The sequence below is a fragment of the Choristoneura fumiferana genome, chromosome 13 (assembly GCF_025370935.1).
Source record: "Choristoneura fumiferana chromosome 13, NRCan_CFum_1, whole genome shotgun sequence".
Taxonomy (NCBI): Eukaryota; Metazoa; Arthropoda; class Insecta; order Lepidoptera; family Tortricidae; genus Choristoneura; species Choristoneura fumiferana.
In genome coordinates this window covers 13,924,617-13,947,484 of record NC_133484.1, presented here as the reverse complement: position 1 = coordinate 13,947,484, position 22,868 = coordinate 13,924,617, and the positions used below count along the sequence as shown (strand labels likewise).

The following is a 22,868-nucleotide window of genomic DNA, read 5'->3' as shown; positions in this document are numbered from 1 at the left end:
ATAGAATAGACAGTAAAATATAATATAACATTCGTCCGCTGTATTAACCTAAAAGCTCGACTTTAAAAATCGGTTAAAAGCGTCCTTTACTAAATCAATTACAGTTTATAATAAATAATAAATCAAATTTTCGCTACGATGGCCGAAGAAATACAAAAAAAACTTCACAAGGAAGTAGAGACTATCACCAGTGTCCAAAAAGAATATCATAAGGCAGTTGCCCAAAAGCAGCAATTAGACAGCCAGTTAAATGAAAATAAAGCAGTAAAAGAAGAACTAATGTTGCTTAAAAAAGATGCTGAAGTCTATAAGCTAATTGGACCCGTATTGGTTAAACAAGATTTAGAAGAAGCAAGACAGAACGTTACTAAGCGAATGGAGTTCATCACAAAAGAAATCAAGAGATCCGACGGTCACATTTCAGCGCTAGAAAATAAACAAGAAGCACTGCAAGAGAACCTTAATAAATTAAGAAATGATCTTGGCAAACTTAAAGTCAAAGCTTGATAAATTACTCATCAATCCTAAACCGTTTAACTAATATTACATGCAGAACTGCTAAATTGTATTTTATATCGATCGAAATATATGCTTAGTATTAACAACTATGATGATGTTTTCTTTTGTACCCTTTTTTCCTTGTCTCTGTAACAAATGTTAAAGAAAAGTTGTCACCATAGAACATACTATTGACGAAGCTGTAGTAATAGTCAGGGTTGCCATACGTCCCATGTATATGGGATGATCAAGTTCACCATATAATATAGAGAGACTACCAGATGGCCTAGTGGTTAGAGAACCTGACTACGAAGCTTGAGGTCCCGGGTTTGATTCCCGTGTCAGGGCAGATATTTGTATGAAAAATATGAATGTTTGTTCTCGGGTCTTGGGTGTTTACTATGTATTTAAGTATGTATCTATCTATATAATTATATTTATCCGTTGCTTAGTACCCATAACACAAGCTTTGCTAAGCTTACTTTGGGACTAGGTCAATTTGTGTGAATTGTCCCGTGATATACTTTGAAAAAATCTCATCTAAAATCTATACATCAACAAAATTGAACCTTGACAATGTTCGTAAAGTTCACTTGGAAAAATATTTATTTTGAGGTACGAGTTTTTTTTAAAGGACAATATGACAGTACAGGTACAGATCATTGACATCTACACTACGGCATAATGTTGATAGTACAGATATCGACTTGGGCTGATTATTGCCCTAAGGCTGCGTTTCAGCCTAAGATGTGTGAGGAATGTGTTTTTATGAACCAATAGGAATGCTTCATTTTCCTTGCCTTACTCCACTCAGCTTTTTGCACCAGATTGGTGCTGCGCGAGGATAGGTAACTGAAGCGTTTCTATAAGTTCATGAAAAACACATCCTCCTACATTTCTGGTGGAAACGCAGGCTGGAGTGAGTTGACTGACTTTTCTATACATCAGATGGCCCTTGAAAAATGTCAAAAACACTAGCTCTTGCTGTATCCTAATCAAGGAATGGGGCCCGATCTGCCTGCCTGTACTTATTACAGGCAAAAGCTTGTTTGACTGAAGCTGGCTGCATTATCTAATTAAAAGAAGATTGGAGATAATATAAAAAAACAATCAAAATCGAGTATAGATATTTAATTGTACTTTACAAAACATTCATAAATACTTCATAATGGCACTTTCAAAGGAATGATTTGAAACTTCTCTTCATAATATCACTATCTATCACATACAAATTGCCATGGCTTTGATATACTTATACTTAGTGTCTTAGTTCAATGAAGTATATAGAACAGTGTAGTACAAAAATATATTAATGTAATTATGCAACACGCGTTATATGGAATTTTCAGCATTTCTATGCCTTCTAATCATACCTTACTTAACTACGCCAAATTAAAAATCTGTATCAAAAAAAATTGCACATCTATATTTGTCATTAAATCGTTTGTAAAAATATTTTTATAACATTCAATAGCAACAGGGCTATAAAAAATTGTAGTATACTTAGTAAATATCTCTTACTAAATTGGGCCCAATCAATAATTTTGTATCACAAGAATAATATCTAAGTACTTAGTTTGTGTAAATTGTCATGAATGTAAGAAATACTATCTCAGACTCTAAATTGGCACATAACAGTCATAATGATATGCATTAGTTTAATACTTGCTCTTTTTCATTCCTCAAATTATTTAACTCTACTCTGAACACAGGGCACGCTACAAAATGGCATTTCCTGTTTTACAACAAATCGTCCACTCAGTAGGCTTTTGCCGCACATGCGTCCTGAACATATAAAGCAATCTGCATGCCAATGCATGTTGCTCCACGACACACCCTGTTGCTCGGGGCCAATGACCCCGCTGCAGGCGCGGCAACGTTCCGCGTAGAACTGATCATAGCAGGACAAACAAATCGGCAAGCCTGTCTTGTCATCAGGCACATATTTCTTCCCACCGAGTGGCGCATCACAGTGGTAGCAGCAGAAGTGCTGAACGTGGAACGCGCGTCCCTCAGCTGCCGTATACGGCCGCGTGAATATCAGCTCATCGCAACCTGCGCAACGCGGGATCTCTAACACGTTAGCCAAATCTCTGGCGCAGTAAATCTCGTCCTTGTAAAAGAAGTACACGAGGTCAGCCAGCAGCTCTCCACAGTTACTGCACGTGAAGCATTGCGGATGCCAGATCGCCTCCTGGCCTGCCCTTTCAGCTTTGACGGCCACCTCGCCTGCAAACATGGATTTCTTGCAGCGCTGGCACGGCACTCCCTCGTTGTATAGCTTTCTATTGAATTCTATCTCTGCTGGGCTCAAAGTCATTTCACTGAGCTGATCTATGATAGGATCTATCTGTTCCCCATAGAGATTATCCTGTGTGGACACTGGGTGCGTCATGTTGTCAGGAATCGCGCTACCAGCTGGGGGATTATTCCAATCGGAGCCGGGAGGTGCCGCAGGCGGCACGGCCCCAGGATAAGTGCTGTAGTTGGGCAAAGGCGGAGGAGCGTCTTCTTCAGACTGACTTCTGAGATAGTCCCTCAAGGGTGCAGTCTGTTGGGGCTCTACTTGATTCATTGGTTTTGTTGTAGTAGAATATTGAGGATTGATCTTTGTGGAGCAGATAGTGCCACTGTGTTCAGGAGTGGTCGGTTCGTGTTTCCAGCTCCAAATTTCTCCATTTGGGGCGAAAATTGTGCCCTTCTGAAGCCTACTATCCAGTAACTTAGCAGTTCCGAGAACATTGTTATTGCTGGTGGGCCATAGATCAGGCATTACATGAGCACCAAGTGCTTTAGCAAACTCATTTGTTTCATCCATAAACTGAGGGTTCTTATTGTATTCTTCACGGAATAGTTTAATTGGCTGCAGGTATACATCATTTGTGACTGAAATGTTAAGGTCGTTTAGACTTTTGAGTAATTTATCATAGACAGGACCATGTTCAATAGCACTTTTGATCCTATCGGATTCGATGCGCATTACATTAAGCTTTTCTTTTATGACGTGGCTGAGTATCGGACTACTCTTGTAGTCTGGCAAGTTAGCAGCACTGCTCACCACATTTCCTTGGGAGTCAAGGACTAATTTCTTGTCTGAAGCATTCTTGGGTACAATGTTGTACTTAACACCTCTAGACACGTTAGATATCTTCAGTGGCAAAGCGTAAGACTTAGTAGCTGACTGAGACTTGCTGTTCTCTACTGAATAAATCTCTCCACTTTGTAAAGGGCCAACTCGGACCACATTGCCCATACCCACGACATTCGCTTTGATTCTCGTGATGTATTCCTGTAAGAAAAATAAACTTAGTTAATAATTTAATAACAGATACCGAGTAAGCTTTAATCTAACACTCTTATAAGTTATTGTACTCTTGACAGAGTAGTTGTGGTAGTGGATTGGTTTATTATGAACCTTCATAATAAGTTTCTTGTTAAATAGTGTGGTTTCCCGTTGCCTTCAATATTGCAGTACTGGTGTCTGAAGTTCTTAATTGACGTTAGAAAGCGCTACTGCCCGCTCTCCCTTCAAATACCTCTAAATCTCCTCAAATACCTCTACCGTCCAATTCTAAAACGGGCATGGCACAGTCAATTGTTTATTTTAGTAAAAAAAACACAGTAATTATTTATTCAAAGTATGTTGTAAACTACATAATGATTTTTATCAACTGCAAACCCTAGAGGTCATGACCCCCATGGATCCGCCTTTGAGGGCTGTTTGGGTACGGTACTCACGGTGTGCTCGGACTTCTCGAGGTCGCTGGCGTGGCTGCGCACGGCGGGCGCCACGTCGTGCGGCGGCAGCTGCGTGCGGAGCTGCGCGCGCCGGCGCCGCGCCGCCGCCGACCCCGACACTGGCGCCAGAGGGCCCAGGCACGACATGTACTCCGACACCTGCCACAGTTAAGCTGTTAAGGCACACAATAACTAAATATGAAATCCCTAAGCCCAGTTTAGACCTGCAAGACAAAAAATTATGCAATTTGCGCGGTTCGCTACATGGACTCATTTCAGAGCATGCCTAGTCACAAATACATCATCATCAATCAATACGTCATGCTTGTCTAGGCCACAAATAGAGCTCTCTCCATTATGACATTGCAATGTAATGCACAATTTTTGTTGCTGGTCTGAACTGGGCTATACTTCCTTTCTTAATTTCCTCTTCAGGTTTAAACCAATGAACGAATTTAGATAAAATTTGGTATGAAGAGTTTGAAACCCTGGGAAAAACGTAGGATAGTTTTTATCCTAGATTGCATAGTTCCGACAGGATAGTGATAATGCATTCTTCATAGACAGAGTTGTGGGCAAAAGCTAGTTATAATATAAATGGGAAAGTTTATAAATATGTGTGCGTGTGTGTTTGTTATGTGGATGAAATGTGGTATGTAGATAACTGGAAATCTTGAATAACACATCTTCAACAACAACATAGAGCAAAGCAGATTCAATATTTACATAATGGAAGTTTTTTTTAATATATATATGTATGTTTAGATAGAAACTGATCAGAATAGGCATTAACTAGAACAAAGTTATCAAGAAATCCTAGATATATTCAGATAAATGTTTATCAAATTCCATTGACTAAGGTGACTGAATAAACAAATCAATATCAGAACAAACAAGTTATCAACAACATACCTACATAATAAGTAAGTATTGCTATTCTAGGTAGAAAGCATTAAGATTAGATAATCTTATTTCAGATAATAGTTATTATACCTTTTTCTTATAAATACAACAAGAATTTTTTTTGGTAACAATTTCATTCTCAAGCCCAATACAAGCTTTTTTTGTTGGCTGTACCTGCATTGTCATTCAACTACCTTTCATACCAAATTTTAAGTTCATGCCATTAAATAAACACACAAATGTTGCAAGTTAAATAAATACTTGTAAAAAAAAAATGTAGCATAGGTATAAGTTTGTAATTGTGTTTATTTTTGTCAAATTTTATTAGCTTATATTGAAAGTTAACCTGATTAAAATTCAAGTTGACCTAAAAACCTCATTTCATGGTCATTAAATTTGTCAATACTTAGTCAATCTAAAAAAACATATAAAAGTAACATACCAACTCAGTAGATGCATTTGGTGGCACCCAATCAAGCTTTACAGGTTTATCCGTAACTCCACGGATTTTTATCAGTGGCACTGCAAAAATAAAAGGCGAGTTAACAAGATCACAACCAAATATTATGTAAGTCAGATAGGAAAGAGAATCACCCAATTAAAATCAATTTATACTATTTGATGTTCATATTTTATATTTAGCTTGAGCATAATTGTACATCACTATATCTCTTTATTATCATCCATGAGACTTTGTTGGACATAAGAATTGACAGAACTGCGAACCCAGGCTATCCTACGTTAAGATACAGACATAGAGTTCATATTTGTGCCGACAAATAGAGCAACTTAAGGTTATGTATTTAAAAGAAAACTCTGATGATATGTCAATAGTATCCTGTTCAAACAAGCTGTACCCTACTAAAAGTGCTGATCAACCATACTGTCTAAGGAGAAAAATTACTCATTAAAAAAATAAAATAAAATAAAATAAATAAATAAAAATAAATAAATATCATGGGACACTTGACACCAATTGACCTAGTCCCAAACTAAGCAAAGCTTGTACTATGGATACTAGGCAACGGATAAACATACTTATATAGATAAATACATACTTAAATACATATTAAACATCCAAGACCCGAGAACAAACATTTGTGTTATTCACACAAATATCTGCCCCGGCCGGGATTCGAACCCAGGACCTCAAGCTTCATAGTCAGGTTCCCTAACCACTTAGCCATCCGGACGTCAAAAGACAAAGAAAGAAAGAGAGAAGAAAAGAGAAAGAGTTGAAGTTTTGACTACTTACTTGAGGCTTTCTTGGGTTTAGCAGTTCCAAGGAGCTCAAACTGGGCCCAGCCAGAGAGGTCATCATCCTGTACATCATGCACATCTTTGCTGCAATGGCACGAGCGACACACCTTGCGCCAAAAATGCAAGTCTAAGCCAGGGCATGAGGGTCCTAGTTAAAAAAAGTAGCAAGTGATTTAAAAATGTTTTTTTTAAACTAGGTACAGATGATTCATTTATTCTACAGCGGCACTATCTCTGGTGTCTGAACAAGCCTATGAGATAGTGCCATCGCCATCTCCAACCGCACAACAGGCACAAGAAAGAGGTCAAGGAAAATGAATAACATTACTTAATTACCGCGTTGTTAGTACCTTTACAAATCACAAGTAAAGAATAGGATATAACAAATAATAAGATCGGCACTCACATTGTATAACAATGTAGTTTACGACTTACCACAGGAATTACATGGAGCTCCGGCGCCGCTGTCGTGCCCAAGCCGGGCTTTGCTTAGCTTTTCGCGCTGGCTCTCAAGCTTCGACAGCCAAGCCGGCGCTTCAGGAGTTTCAACACATGACTCACTCATCTAAAACAATAACAGCATTGTTACAACAAATTCTAACCATCGTTATCTTACGAGTAGAAAGTTATATTACTAGTAGAAAGAAGAGGCTTCACTCACATTTAATGAATAAAATCACATTTGATTTGATGGGCGGAACCGGCGGACCAACAGTTTTTGTAATTAAATTAATTATTCCGTAAATATGCACTATGCGTTACGTACTTGTGGTGTAAGTAAAGTACACACATAGGTACCCAAAGAAAGATTTGACAGAAGGCGTGGACCACAGATAACTAAAATATAGCTATTTAGCAAATATAGCATTATAGCATTTGTAAGGTTGGCAAAACATGATTCATACCTTTTTTTCATGCCTATGGTATGGACTTGTCATTAACCACAGATTAAAAATCTTATCCCAACCAAATTTCCCATCCCTAGCTAGACTAGACTAATCCGTCTTTCGCTGAATGCGTTTCCTTTCCTTTGAATAAAAAGTGAAGTTTATCCCTATTTATAGATTTTGTATAAATTTCGGTGTTACTTATTTAGGTTTGTGTCGTTTAACTAGAAACTACGTTAAGGTAAAGTTTATTATTTTCTTTAGTTTCTTGTTGAAATGACTCATAGCTGGGTATTGGTATGTTCAATGTATTTTCTTCGTAGATGTCTTCAGGAAGACCAATCAAATGCGTGGTGGTTGGCGACGGCACGGTCGGAAAGACTTGCATGCTTATATCGTACACTACGGACAGTTTTCCTGGCGAATATGTACCCACAGTGTGAGTAGCAATTACAATCATATTGGATTTCAAACGTAAATATTGGACACCTGTGCCTAGATCAGTAGTATCCCTATCACCAGACTGGAAATGTATAACTGGACATGGAAAGTAACAGGATAACTATTTATGTTATACCAAACCATACTTAAAAATGTCTTAAAAATAAACTTCATTAATTCTACAACTTCTATTTAAAGCATTTCAACTATTTTCCTTAAAATTTTAGATAGGTAGTAAAATAAAAGTTAACAACAATTTTTTGCCTTACCCTCAATAATACAAATGAAGAATATCTTGAAAAATATTTATAATATTAATTATGATATGACTTATGACCAAATGTTAGAATAGATATGCATATCTAAGCATGCATGACCAAGAACCTCCTTAGATTATATGAAACTAGCTTTTTCACGCAGCTCCGCCCGTGTGGTATTCGGTTATCGCGTGCTGTTCCCTCGGGAACTGTGCATTTTACTGGGATAAAAAGTAGCCTGTCACTCTCGGGCCCATTAACTATCTCTATGCCAAAAATGACATCTATCTGCCGCTCCGTTACAGCGTGAAAGACTGACAAACACACAAACATTACAAAACATTAGTATGGATAAGTAAATACTATATAATATAAAAATGGTACAGTCATCCAAAAACCATTTTAATGTTTATGTGTATGGAGTTTTATGTTTATGTTATTAACTTTTTATCAGAATTTTTTATTCAAAGTATAATCATCCCTTTGACATGATACTTTTGATATTTAACAGCATATGGAAAAAAATGTCAACAGTTACAAAATCCTGAAAAAAAACCGGCCAAGAGCGTCGGACACGCCACAAAATAGGGTTCTGTAGCCATTACGAAAAAATTAAGTAATATTTTTCTAAGGATTTCGTATTTTGTATGGAATATTCCAAGTTTAGGTATATTTTATGCCTAAGGCTGCTATTTACTCTTAAACTACTAATAATTCTCAAGAAAACTTAACCGTTATAGTTTTCCTTGTAAGTTTGATATACTTACTATCATCCTGAATTTTATCAAATTTTTCCACCCACTGGTTTAGATTTTAGAGGGGGGGAGACGCTCGATTTTTATGAATATTTGCACTTTAAAGTTGAATATTTTGCAAACAAATCACTGAATCGAAAAATCGTTTTAGCAACCCCCTAATGGTTTTAAAAGACTTATCCAACGTAAGATGAGAAAAAAAAATCACCCCCACTTTAGGTCTGGGAGGTACTCTAAAAAAAATTTTTTTTGATATTTTTATTGTATCATTTTGTCAGCATAGTTTACATATATATTCGTGAAAAATTACAGCTTTCTAGCATTGATAGTCCCTAAGCAAAGCCGCGGACGGACAGACAGACATGGCAAAATTATAAGGGTTCCGTACGGAACCCTAAAAACAGGGGTGTTTAGTCAAACAGACCCAATCAAGTATTGAAATATTCCAGAGTAATTTGATGACACCTTCTTTATTATCAAGTTCACACCTAGTAATGGGACATGTAATTTGAAGATATAATCTGAATGTTTATGTAAAAAATATAAGTTAGTATATAATGCTAATGATGTTGAAATTCCACAGATTTGACAATTACTCAGCACCAATGGTGGTTGATGGTGTGGCGGTCTCCCTGGGACTGTGGGACACAGCAGGGCAAGAAGACTATGACAGACTTAGACCTTTAAGCTACCCACAAACTGATGTCTTCCTCATCTGCTTTAGTGTTACAAGGTAACGTGCTGTCAGGAACTATTGATAATGTGTCTTTGCTTTGTTTTAATATAATGATTAAAGACTTGTCTTTTTATGATACTTTTATTAAATAAGTGACAACTTGTATAGGAGATGGCACGGAACCTAAAATCATATTTCCCTTTTGCTTGTTTGAGACAAATGTAAGCAATATGATTTGTGAGTACCTAGTATGATTTTGGGTACTACTTTTGTGCTGTTTATGTGATAGTAATTTGCATTGTTACAAAGCTACAAAGCTTGAGGTCGCTGGTTTAATCTAATGTTGGTGTAAGCATTAGATGTTTAATACATATAAGTATGTTTATGCTTACTAGGTCAACTGGTGTCAATTGTCCCAAAATTAATTCAATTCAAATAAAAAAGTTACAGAATACAGAATAATTACAGAATTAATTGCAGGTGGTAGGACCTTGTGCAAGGTCCGCCCGGATTGCTACCACCATCTTGCTCGCTAATCCTGCCGTGAAACAGCAGTGCTTGCACTGTTCTGTGGTGTTTCGGCGTGGAGAGTAAGACAGCCGGTGAAGTTACTGGCACTTGAGGTATCCCATCTTAGGCCTCTAGGTTGGCAACGCATCTGCAATCCCCCTGGTGTTGCAGGTGTCTATGGGCGGTGGTGATCTCTTATCATCAGGAGACCCACTTGCTCGTTTGCCATCCAGTTGAATAAAAAAAAAAATCATATTAAATTAAAGTTTAATTATTATTGAATATTATTATGTACTCAGCAGCACAAAATTTGGCCCACAATATACAAAATTACCTGGTAGGTACTGCATACATTTGCGGTGCAAATTTTTTGCCCCTCAGAATAATTAAAAAAAAATTGACTTGGCTTTTATACAGGTGAAATTTAAATCATGATAGAAAATTTGTTTCAAGCTCAGTTATAATAATAATAATATAGCCTTTATATCTCGGAACTCCTTAATTTTCTCGGTTTGATATAATATATCCCGAAGTTCAATGTGCCTCCTGGCAAAGGCCTCCTCTAGTGATTTCCATTGATCTCTATCCTTTGCAACTCTTCTCCAATTGCAACCTACTGTTAATTTGAGTATGTCCTCCCATCTTTTGCATTGTTGACCTCTATTTCGTTTCCCATTTCTAGGGTACCATTATTATTTTGCTCAATTTATCCTGAGAGCTTCGTAACATATGACCCATCCATCTCCACTTCATTTGGTCTACCTTAGTGAGAATATCTTTCACCCCTGTTCTAGCTCTTATGTATATGTTTCTATGCTTATCCATTTTTTTATTCCCAACATGCTTCTCTCCATGGCTCTTTGGCAGCATTCCAACATATTCCTGTGCTGTTTAGAAGGTGCCCAGGCTCAGCTCAGTTAATAGTTTGTAATTTAACTTCAACAATGAAAATTAAAATAAAAAAAATGAAAAAATATTTATTTCACCATAAATTAGTGCACATAATCAATAGGTGGGGACTTCCTGTTAAGTATGAAATACTTGTATTAGGACGCCCCGCTCCTCCATAGCAACAAATTGCCATATTTTTACAGTATTTTTACAATAAGTATAAACATTCTAAATTTTATCACAATAATTTTAACAATAATCGAGTCAATGCATTATATTCGACAGGATATTATAAATTATAACTTAAGGATTTCAGCCTAGTTTGCATGCAGGTAAAGTTTCTACCTACTAATGGATCCAAAACAATATTAGTAATTAATAATGAAATTAATCATAATGACTCAAAGCAAGTTGAAGTTGAACCTTAGGTCATACATAATAAACTCTTATTTGTAGAACCAATAAACAAAACTTTTCCTATAAAAGTGTACCTAATGTTACTGAATGACTAACTGACAGAATGCACAACTTAATTAAACCATTGAAGCTAGTCTTGAAATTCCACAGACTATTTGTGGCTCATAGAGGTGCACCAAGATGGCATTTTTTTTAATTCACACGGTATAGAGAGCCAGCATTTTTTTTTTGTTCTTGGAAGGGTTTGACACCACTGGACAAAGCTAATAATAAAAAAAACTTGATACTTGGACTAAATGCCGCGCGGGCGCACCAACCTGCACCGGATGGCGCCGAAGACGCGGGCATTGCGCGCCCTCAACCTCATAGCCGAATGCATTTACTTGTTCCCGTGTCCTCTGAATGAATTCAATAAGTCAGCATTATTTATAATTTGTTATAAGAGGAACGATTTAGATGTATAATGTAAGTAGTATTAACCCTTCTTTGCATGATGATGGAAATTTCCATCATAACATTGTCCTTTTAATTAAAGGTAGTTTTGTGGGTGATTGATATTTATTTTTAAGACCATCAAGTTTCAAAAACAGTAGGTACAGCATGAAATGGAACATCGTTGTGAAAAAAATCTAATAGGTATGTAATTTGATATTACCTATGTTACTTTTTGTGCATACATTTTCGGAATTCGAAAATAAAGAAACTCGAAAGTATGTGATGGAAATTTATTTACATCATTATGCAACAACTTCGCTCGTAAAGTATGGCGAATTAATTATTATTCATACAATAAATAAGAAATTGACCGAGTCTTCCTTTCAGCTTGGCCAAAAAAAAAAAATATTATACTAACTTTTGCCCGCGGCTTCGCCCGCGTGATATTCGGTTATCGCGCGCTGTTCCCTCGGGAACTGTGCATTTTTTTCGGGATAAAAAGTAGCCTATGTCACTCTCGGGTCCATAAACTATCTCTATGCCAAAAATCACGTCGATCCGCCTCTCTGTTTCGACGTGAAAGACAGACAAACATACACACAAACACACACTTTCGCATTTATAATGTATAATAAATATTTTGTAACTGGTGTATAAAATAAAATAAGAATTATTACCTACATAAAAAAAAAATGTTTAATTTATTTAGTACTACGCTTAAGATCAGAGTTTGCATAGTGATGGATATTTCTGAACAAATAGATATATTCCGTTAAACTTACCTTATATATTTTTTTTACATTTTTACCTTAATGTAGGTAGAGGTTAACTAATATTATCCTGATTTAATTCAGTAAAAAAAAAACATGCAAAGAAGGGTTAATAAAAATGAGTTACATTATTGTCTTAGGTAAATACCTGTAAAAATAGTTGTAAGCGAAGAAATAAATAAATAATTATTAGTGACTAAAAGTAGTGTTATCACCAAGGTCCGACCGAGACTGCTTTTTTAATCTCGGCCGAGACCGAGACCGAGAAAAAAATATATTCTCGGCCGCGACCGAGACCGAGACCGAGACACAAAATATAAGTGCTTTTTTCTATATTATCATTTTATTATCTAAAAAAACCGTCCAAGAGCGTGTCGGACACGCCCAAGATAGGGTTCCGTGGCCATTTCGAAAAAATCAAGTTATATTTTTTCTAAGAATTTCGTATTGTGTATAGAATCTTCCAAGTTTAGGTATAGCAATCTTAGCCGTTATAATTTTCCCTGTAAATTTGGTATCGTTACTATACCTAGTGCCATCCACGAAGACGCGTGATTTTGACAAAATTAGATATTGTAATAAGAACCACGGCACGCGTCATCGTGAATGACTCTACCTTTACCATCCTGAATTTTTTCAAATATTTCCACCCAACAGTTTAGATTTTAAGTTGAATATTTCGCTAACAGATCACTGAATCGAAAAATCGTCCTGGCGATCCCCTCAATGGTTTTAAAAGACCTATCCAACGATACCCCACACTATAGTGTTAGTCGAGAAAAAAAATCACCCCCTCTACGTCTATGGGATGGGGTACCCTAAAAAAATATTTTTTTATTTAACCACTGTCAGCGTGACTGATGTATATTTGCCAAATTACAGCTACTACTAACTAGTACTAACGGTTTCTGAGCTTAGCCGCGGACAAACAGACGGACAGACATGGCGTAATTATAAGGATTCCTAGTTGACTACGGAACCCACAAATACGCGTTTTGAATGAAAAAAAGTTTTATTATGGTTTAATTAAACGTTCCACCGGGTCCTACAAACAAACTTAATTATTATCACGTAAATCAAAGTACAGTATTACCAATAAGTACTAATCGTTATCGAAAAGAAAAGAACGAGGTGTCGCTTGTTACTATAATAAGCAAGTAGGTACCATACGCGTAAACCCGGGCGCGGCGACCAATCAAAATCCCAAAGAAAGCTCATGCCACCGCGGTAAACCGCGCGCCAATATTTAAATTCAGTGCCGTCGCGGAGTCTCGGTCGCGGCCGAGAATCTCGGCTTGGGCCGAGACCGAGACCGAGATTTCGGCCCGATTTTTGGCCGAGATTTGTCGAAACCGAGACCGAGATCTCGGTCGGACCTTAGTTATCACCATTAGATGCCTAATAATAATTACACATGTTATTTGTTACAGCCCATCGTCTTATGAAAATGTGACTTCGAAATGGTACCCTGAAATAAAACATCATTGTCCTGATGCTCCTATTATTTTGGTTGGTGAGTATAAAAAATACTGAAATCAAATACTAGTATAATCACAGTTGAATTAGTAATAGGGAGGCCATATAATATAGCACAGAGAATGTTGGCCATTGGAGCCGAAGAGTTCTCGAATAGAGACCGCGGATCTGCAAGTGCGGCGTAGGGTGTCCAATGACGAGATGTATGGATGACCTGGTTAAAGCCACAGGTTCACAGTGGACGCAGGCATTCAACTGAAAAAATCTGGAGGTCTATGCCCAACAGTGGATGTCCTTTGGCTGATTATAATGATGAATACTTAATAATTACTGAAGTAGATTGTACAACAAAAGTATAAATAAGTCTTTTTATCCAAGACGTTTGTTTGAAAGTTAAAACAAGGGTAAAATGAGTTTTAGGAACAACTTGTGCACTCTGCTTTTCACTTGAATTGCGCATGAATAAAAAAGTGAAAATGGCAAGTAAATGTTATTTCTATAATAGAATTAGAATTGCCTTGTTTGCTTAATTTAGTGACCTACTGTTACCTATACTAAAAAAATCATTTTTGCATAGGTAAAAATTTAATGTTTATGGCTATTTTGGATATTGACATCTTATTGCCTTGATCTTATTGTAGAGTACCTGGGATGTTGTTTAAATTATGTTGTTTTTGGAAAAATACTTATTTAAATAAGTTTTAAAAGTAAGTAAAACGTAAACTAAATGCATATATGTCATAAAAGTAAGCCGTGGCTGAACTAGTTTTGAACGTAGAACTCCAGTTTGCAAGCTAAACACTATATAGGGGTACTGAACTATGCTCAACCACCACAATGATCAAGTAGGAATTTCCAGAAATTACAACATGGTCTTTATTGATGTTGCATTATAAGCAATATCGCCAAATTTCACAGCGAATGAGGTTTCGAGATGTCATCCCGATCCCATGGGGTATCGGTACCTATAAAAAATTATCTATATACATTCCAGATGTCCATCCAGCTATCTACATTTAAATTCGTCTAGCGTGAAGGATTACCAAACACATATACTTGCTCACAAACTTTCACATTTTAATACCATATTAATAGAATGAGCCAATCTGAAGTAAGACTGACGTCAAATGGACCTCTCAGGAATAGCGCCATCTATACCTTCCGCCGCCTAACTTTGCCTAAAAGTTCATTGCCCCGACTAGTACCACAAAAACTATAAAGGTATAATTCCAATAATTGAATAGGCACTATACCGTTAAGCGATTCGAGCTCAATCCGGGAGTAACGTGAAGACGTCGCACGGAGACGTCGCATAAAAAATGTATCTCAAAAATGCGTCAAAACTGAGTATTAAGTAATGAACTTTTAGGCAAATTTATATGGCGCGTGGTATAGCAACATTTTGTTTGTCAGAAAACCCTTGAGATGGATACACGGCTCTTATTATGTAGCTCAAATAATCTTACTTATATTTCAGGAACAAAGATTGACTTGAGAGATGACCGTGAGACACTGAGTCTGCTCTCCGAACAAGGAATGTCGCCGTTGAAGAGGGAACAAGGACAGAAGTTGGCGAACAAAATTAGAGCAGTCAAGTATATGGAGTGTTCGGCACTAACGCAACGCGGACTCAAACAGGTAAATATTACATTAATCTGCACCACTTTCGATTTAGCATCTTACTAAAGCCTGTACCGAAAACTCTTTTAACGGAGTGCCTGCGTACTAGTAAAATACTAGCTAGTGCTAGCTAGTGTTTTTTTTTCTGATTATATGCCTCAGTTTGTGTAATCTTGAAATCTTGATGTGTCGGTTGATATAATTATTAATTCAGGTTAGGTACTGTTTTTATTTAAAATGCAGGACGTTAAAATAATTCGGAGAGAAACTGTTTTGCGAATGTACCTCGAAAATCCTAATTCAATTTTTGCGACGGTGCGAAATATATGCTTTGTTATGACAGCATCTCGGAGTCAAACGAGCTATATTGATCGAAAATAATAACATATTTTTTAAACCCAAAGACCTGAGGAATATATATAGATATATTATATATATATATTTCTTGATACAATAATATGATAGGAAACAAAGTTAATAAAAACAACATAAATATACCTAACTATAAAAAGAAAACACCATCTAAGAGGCCATATTTCTTTATTTCTTATTAAAAAGCCGTTATTTTTCCAAACCGGATTTCCAACCTTAGTGGACTTGAGCGAGTGATTTGTCCATACAAGTTGAATTTTAAATTTGTTCATTGGTTGCTGACGCAGACCAGCTATATTATTAAGTCTCCGACATTGGTAATGTAAAATATTATCTATCTACCTTGCTGAAGGAATCATGCAAGCTACGCTTAAGCCAAACCCACCTGGAATATTTTTTTTTTACTTTTGCATAGAAGTGATGAAGTGTTTTTTTAGTAGGTTACTTATCAATTTATTATTATAATATTATTTTTTCACTTCTCATGCTCGTAAAGTCCATATTTATGCTGGATCTAGGCGACATAAAACGACTTTTTATGCTCTAGTGCATAAAGTAAAATCTTCGTCTAAGACCAAGGCAATCAGGTGTAAACAGCCACAAACAAAGAAGTTTCTACATATTTTTTAGAATAATTTTAAATTTATATAAAATTAAAAATCAATCAAAATAGATCAATAAAACCAAAAAAATATAATTATAATAGTAATGCGTGAACAATAAAAGGTATGTAGTAAGTGAATAATTGTTTCCACTGTTGCTATTTCATTTCCTCGCCATCGAAATGAAAACCAGAGTGTAAAACTCTAGCATTAAACCCATTTTTCCCCCGACGTGTCTATCCACCCTCGCCGTACCGGCTCGGGTGGCTATATGAACGTCTTGGGTAAAATGGCTCGTTTTATGCTCTTGTTGTACAATCTACTATTTTCGCCTTGGCCAGTTTTAATTATCCTTTTTCAAAATTCTAAAATTCGCATTTGCACGCATTAATTCTTTTGGTTTATCTATTGCTGTAAATTCAATTATCCATCAGGGATTCCTTTTTAGTTTATATTTTTTTGGTTCTAAATATTGTTTATATATATATATATATATATTTAAACATATGTAAAAAACTATACAATAAATAGTTATTAGATTCTGCAAATTGTTTTTAGTTAAATTAATTCGTAATTTTGTAGTGCATCTTTCTTTATTTTATATTTTTGCGCTACAATATATATATGAAGTACCTACTAATAATTAGAAATATACCTCGTTGAGTTTCTTGTCGGATTCTTCTCAACAGAGGTTTTTCCGAACGGGTGGTAGATTAAAAAAAAACTGAAAATCAGTAAAACAAAAGTAAAGACTGACAAATTAATTATAAAGACAAATAGATAAATAAATAACTACAATTTACATTAAGTACTAGTATCAATAAACTTTATTTGAATTAAATCACATTCATTTCATTAGCATTAGGAATATTTAGGAACATCCATAATAATATTATAAATGCGAAAGTGTGTTTGTGTGTTTGTCCGTCTTTCACGTCGAAACGGAGCGATGGATCGACGTGTTTTTTTTTTATGTGGAGATAGTGGATGGTCCGGAGAGTGAAATAGGCTACTTTTTACGGCGCGCGATAACCGAAATCCACGCGGGTGAAGCCGCGTGAAAAGCTAGTAATATATAAATATCTTAAACTAGGTAAAATTTGTAGTGTTTGTGTTTCGGCGTGGAGAGTAAGACAGCCGGTGAAATTACTGGCACTTGATGTATTCCATCTTAGGCCTCTAGGTTGGCAACGCATCTGCAATACCCCTGATGTTACAGATGTTTATGGGCGGTGGTGATCTCTTACCATCAGGAGACCCACTTGCTCGTTTACCATCCAGCCGAATAATAAAATAAAAAAAATACTAAAAGTAAAAGTAACTAACTAATGACTAGATAACAACCAGATTATAATGTGTGAATATACAGGCTGGCCCATTTAGATCGGTCAGTATGGGAAAGTCTGAAATTATAAGACATAGGGAGATATGTTCTTTGTAACCATGTCATCTATTTTAATAAGAAGAAAAACTGCATCCATTCATTAAAAAAAAACCTGTACTCGGTTCGGGAATCAAACCCGTATGTTTTGAAAAAGAAATTTTTTATTAATAAAGAATATGAAAATTATGCATTTTATTCATTGTAGATATCATGTTTCATAGTAACATTTATTTCTTTTGACCTACTCTATCGATATCCAACTATAAATAATGTTTTTTTTTTTTTTTTTTCAATACGACCTGGTTCGATTCCCATACTGAGAACAAGTATATTTTTTTTAATGTTTGAATGCAGTTTTTCTTGTTAAGTACAATAGTTTATGTCTTACAGTTTCAGACTTTCCCATACTGACCGATCTAAATGGGCCATACTGTATATACATACAAAAATTGCTTGTTTAAAGGTATTAGATTTCACTAAGCTATGAATCAAATTTGACGTTTGTTTTAATTTTCCAGGTTTTCGACGAGGCTGTGCGAGCTGTATTAAGACCAGAACCACAAAAGAGGCACCAGAGGAAGTGTTTAATTATGTAAATATAACAAGACTCCATGACAGGCATACAGGATTAACTGAAACAATGACACTAGCACTAACAAGCAGGTGAATCTCAAGTCAACAGTAATAATCTGTTTCTACACCAATATCATTTTGCTCATACACATATAATTATACAAGAGTTCAACTGTCGAAGAAACTTTTACATTTTTACATCATCACAATATTTTCTCTTACTTTGCTCGTGAAATAAAAAATGTACGCTCATATGTAAAATTATGTGCCATAGACTATTAATTTCTACAGAAAAGTGATACCTGGATCATCACAAGAATTTATTTATTTCTGCTTACTGAAAGCAAATGGTTATGCCAAAGATTTATGAGTAGATGTTAAGTCTCAGTAGCTATATATAGATATTATTGTAAAGAATCTCCAATGGTTAGAAACATATTGTTACTGTTAAGGATAAAATAAAATGAATAACTTTTATTTTTGTACATGCAAATAAAAAATGAACCTCGGCGGGAAGTTTTGAGATATGTATTATATTCTTATGCTACTCTCGAGTAAGGACTGACCGTAGAAGCTAGTTATACTGACATACTCAAATTTGTAATGTATTAAGTTGCGATAATAATTATAAGTGGTAAAACCTGTGTGGGCAGAAGAGAGCTATGGGGAGCGCGAGAGAGGAGTTAGTAAAGAAAGACTAGTGGAAGACGATGCCTGAATCGGCAGAGCTAATTTAGTTGTAGTCGACGAGACACACCATTTGAGTCGAATACAAACAACGCTACGCAATTATATTTGTAGCCATCTTGACGAAGACTCAGTGTATCGTCGACTCAATTTTATGTTCGCTTTGTGAACTTTATATTGTATTCCGATCCAATTTATGAAAAGTGTAAACAAAGACGCCATTTATCCGACCACAGACATTCAATGATGTGAAAACCTAGAACCTATGGCAAAATAATTAATCAGCTGTTCAGTAAATCGATTAATTTATTAATTGAATAGATCAAAGTAATCTTGTCTATTTTATTATTTGCAATACTTGATTTCATTCCAAAGACTGTTTATTCAATTATAAAAGCAGTAACTATTTTTTAATTTTGAGGAAAGTAAATAAAAATCGCTTATTCATCCGCGTATTAATCGATTTTTAAAATGTCAAATTTTTCACCATCTCTACGCTAGTATATGCTACTACAGATAATACACATGTTTCAATCAAGAAATAACGTCAGATGAAAAATAAATATTGAAATCAAGTGAATTTTGGTGAAAAAAGTGTTTAGACATCTAGTTAAAAGACACGAATTATAGATAAATGTGTTATTGATTCGATCCAGTGAGTGTTCATACAAGAATTTTGATGAAATCGGTTTGTTTACACTTTTAACCTGTCCTCTCCCAGAGGCACAAATTTGTGCCCAAATTCCTTTGATCCTATTATCCTGGGAGATGACATATTAATCAATTAGGCATAACGTATACGTAAATTTACTTTGCTATTTTTTATACTGGCAAGTTTTAAAGTGGCGTAACAAAAATAGAAGGTCCTGGATATGCCAGATTACTTTTTATAACTGCTCAGTGTCAGATCCTCAAGGCTGTGCAGTCTAAACCGTAAAGACGTAAAATGTAAAGCCATAGTTCCTTATCCACACAGACTAAGCATTTATATTTGATATGATTTTGAATAAATATATTTGCTGTGGTTATTTAGGAACGTATATGCTTTATTAAATAATCTATAGCTTAGTAGCTAACAATTTGTATGAGAATGCTCCGAATAAATTGAGTCTTTGGAAATTTATATTTATCGACTTAGTATTTTACTATGAACAGTATACATTGCAGCTACTTAAATGTTTAACTGGTTTAGTTTTTTGGTTATAAGTATTTGATATTACATTTTTCTTAATGTGTAGATGCCATTTATCCCATAAAAACGGTAATATTACAAACTTGTACTTGCACACAATGAGACACTTACGCATACCTTACCTACAAAAGACTCAAAAAGCATTGATTATGTAGATATTGGAAGCCGTGGTGGCCTAGTGGTTTGACCTATCGCCTCTCAAGCAGAGGGTCGTGGGTTCGAATCCCGGCTCGCACCTCTGAGTTTTTCGAAATTCGACGATGATGGTGTAGATATTGAACATGGCTGCATGAAGTAATTACTTATTTATATACTAATGTCAAAATTAAAAAAACGTCTTATTTTTTATTATTTTAACCAGCAATTTGTGGCCGGCGTCGCCCGGGTAAATTTGAAGTTGCAACTCTTAATTTTTCTTACAAACATACCATCCAATTTACGATGGTATTTCCCAGTTTCTTTCTTACAAACTTACTGTCTATGAACGCAAAAATTGGTCAGAATGCTATTCTTTATGGTCTTTCGTACATGCGTCCATTTTATTTATCTATATTTCAATGCTTTACCGTGAGCTGAGTCGTTGACCAGTAGAAATTGTTGTGTTACCTTTACTTTTATTCCAAGCAAAAGCTATGACCCATTGAAACTTTTCTTTAATTAACTATGGAATGAGGCAGTAAAAATATTTGTGTTGTCGTATAAATTCAATTATTATAATTTTTGGTATAAATCGCATATTGCGAGATTTTCATTAATTTAATAAAAGAATGTTTTATCGGTCTACGATTAGAATGGGAATTTCATGTAAACGCGAAGATGAAAAAGGTGCGACCGATAAAGTTAAGTTTCGGAAAAAACATGACTTCTAAAATGAGTTTCATGGCAAGCAATATTAGAATATCAATACATTGAACTTTATACAAAGAATTACAAACGCGCCAAAACGGCACATAGAAAAGATTATTATGAATTGAACTGTGGCGCGATTCTAGTACATACAACACTGCCACTTTAAAAAAAAAATTATGCCCGTTAATTTACAGAGTTGACTGACGTCGTGGCATTTTTACGCCCGTTTACTTTATCTAGTATGTGATCGAAAAGTGTGTTTATTATTAATTAATTATTAGTCATTCAGTAGGGCAGAATATTTTTGTATGCATGTGAAAACTTAAAATAAGAATAACGAAGCATTTACATTGTAACGTAACGCATACCACATTAGTTCTATAATTTCTTAAATCGTTTAATATACTATAAATAATAGACTGCTTTGGTTTACAGGAAAAGCTTTGAGAATAAATATTGTGTATATAAATAGGTATTCAATTATTTATAATTATAAGAACAAAATGCGCAATTTAATTAAATCATGTTTAAAACTGCACTTAATAAATTATTGAATTTATTGTTTCCGTTTCCTTATTTGATGAGTACATACACATACAGTCTACTTTGACTCCAGATCCGCCGTAGATCGTTCTCAGTGCCATAAATCTAAATGTCACTAACAACTCTTCTGAGAAAAGGTTCCACAACGGTTCACATTGGGTTCACAATACACTTGGGTCGATACAACTTACCTAATTAATTACGTATCCGGCCTCTTTCTAAACTGGACTTCTGAACGAGATCGCGATATAATTTTTTTTTTTTTTTTAGAAGTGAAAGGCTCGATTCCTTTTAATTCTTGAAAATGATATCAAAGCTTGAAAGCTTTTATCTAAGGCTATGTAGGTACGCACTATGCTGCTAACCTTGCGGTTTGAGCGCGCAGTCTTTCTCGAGCGATACATTGAAGAGGGGCAGCACGCTACCCGCATAGTGCGTACACAGCCTAACTAGTACTGTTCGTTCGTAGGCTCCGGCTACACGTTCAATCATACTTGCACAAATTCCAAATTGCACAAGCAAGCATGTGCGTTAAGTATGACGGCAAAACAGTATACCGCACAAATGGCTTTTGGATGCCATAAAGTTTTTGCGCCAATTTTTGCACATGCAAGTCGGCATTCGCTGCGTGGCCTGCGTGTAGCCAGACCCGACCCAAAGTTGTGGTTTAAATCATTTGCGAAGCATATTTGACCACTTCCTGGTAAATATAAAAATTTCAGCGCAATCAAATAATTGAGCTAAAGTTTGGGATTACACGCAGTAGGTAGTTCCTTTCTTATACTAATAGGTAATTCTCATTTTTTGTACTGCCAAAGGAACTACTACTTACAAATAATTCGAAATCCAGCATACTTATGCAAGCTTTGTGATAAACTGATAGTGAAATTCTGGCGTCTGCAGGACGGAATTCTTCAACCATACTTACCTACCTACACCTAACGGCAAGCTCAGCGTAGGACGTCCACCAACCCCCGCGCTGTAACGCGTTTCTTTTCTGTACCCCCTCTTTTAAACGTTACTCAACACCCAAATGACCATTTTTACTTGTCTTGTAGCTTTTCATTAGCCGTTTTCCAAATTGAGTTGAAATTTTTGGCACAGTTGCGGTGGCAAGACAGCATGAGAGCAT

The 22,868-nt window shown here is 35.7% G+C and overlaps 3 protein-coding genes across 3 annotated transcripts; 2 read left to right on the top strand and 1 right to left on the bottom strand.

The window, feature by feature from the left end:
* Positions 1-608, top strand: Pfdn6 (prefoldin 6). Its single transcript, XM_074096397.1, has one exon. It carries the CDS (start codon positions 139-141, stop codon positions 505-507), a length of 369 nt encoding a protein of 122 aa, XP_073952498.1. The 5' UTR covers positions 1-138; the 3' UTR covers positions 508-608.
* Positions 609-1,614: 1,006 nt separating this feature from the next.
* Tes (testin LIM domain protein) lies at positions 1,615-7,210 on the bottom strand. Its single transcript, XM_074096395.1, has 6 exons — positions 7,061-7,210; positions 6,835-6,964; positions 6,395-6,547; positions 5,582-5,661; positions 4,237-4,395; positions 1,615-3,787 (listed from the first exon to the last, which is right to left on the bottom strand). Exons 2-6 carry the CDS (start codon positions 6,962-6,964, stop codon positions 2,186-2,188), a joined length of 2,124 nt encoding a protein of 707 aa, XP_073952496.1. The 5' UTR covers positions 7,061-7,210; the 3' UTR covers positions 1,615-2,185.
* Positions 7,211-7,411: 201 nt separating this feature from the next.
* Positions 7,412-21,752, top strand: Mtl (Rac family small GTPase Mtl). Its single transcript, XM_074096396.1, has 6 exons — positions 7,412-7,527; positions 7,610-7,725; positions 9,323-9,472; positions 13,869-13,951; positions 15,392-15,552; positions 18,411-21,752. Exons 2-6 carry the CDS (start codon positions 7,610-7,612, stop codon positions 18,486-18,488), a joined length of 588 nt encoding a protein of 195 aa, XP_073952497.1. The 5' UTR covers positions 7,412-7,527; the 3' UTR covers positions 18,489-21,752.
* The last annotated feature ends 1,116 nt before the right edge of the window (positions 21,753-22,868 follow it).

What these genes read in the sequence shown, in the direction of transcription:
- Tes (XM_074096395.1), bottom strand. Translation starts at nt 6,964, where the DNA reads ATGAGTGAGTCATGTGTTGAAACTCCTGAAGCGCCGGCTTGGCTGTCG. An exon ending in AGCTCCATGTAATTCCTGTG is followed by an intron (nt 6,548 to 6,834) that starts GTAAGTCGTAAA and finishes TTTTTTAACTAG; the next exon opens with GACCCTCATGCCCTGGCTTA. An exon ending in TAAACCCAAGAAAGCCTCAA is followed by an intron (nt 5,662 to 6,394) that starts GTAAGTAGTCAA and finishes TTATTTTTGCAG; the next exon opens with TGCCACTGATAAAAATCCGT.
- Mtl (XM_074096396.1), top strand. Translation starts at nt 7,610, where the DNA reads ATGTCTTCAGGAAGACCAATCAAATGCGTGGTGGTTGGCGACGGCACG. An exon ending in TGCTCCTATTATTTTGGTTG is followed by an intron (nt 13,952 to 15,391) that starts GTGAGTATAAAA and finishes CTTATATTTCAG; the next exon opens with GAACAAAGATTGACTTGAGA. An exon ending in CGCAACGCGGACTCAAACAG is followed by an intron (nt 15,553 to 18,410) that starts GTAAATATTACA and finishes TTAATTTTCCAG; the next exon opens with GTTTTCGACGAGGCTGTGCG.
- Pfdn6 (XM_074096397.1), top strand. Translation starts at nt 139, where the DNA reads ATGGCCGAAGAAATACAAAAAAAACTTCACAAGGAAGTAGAGACTATC.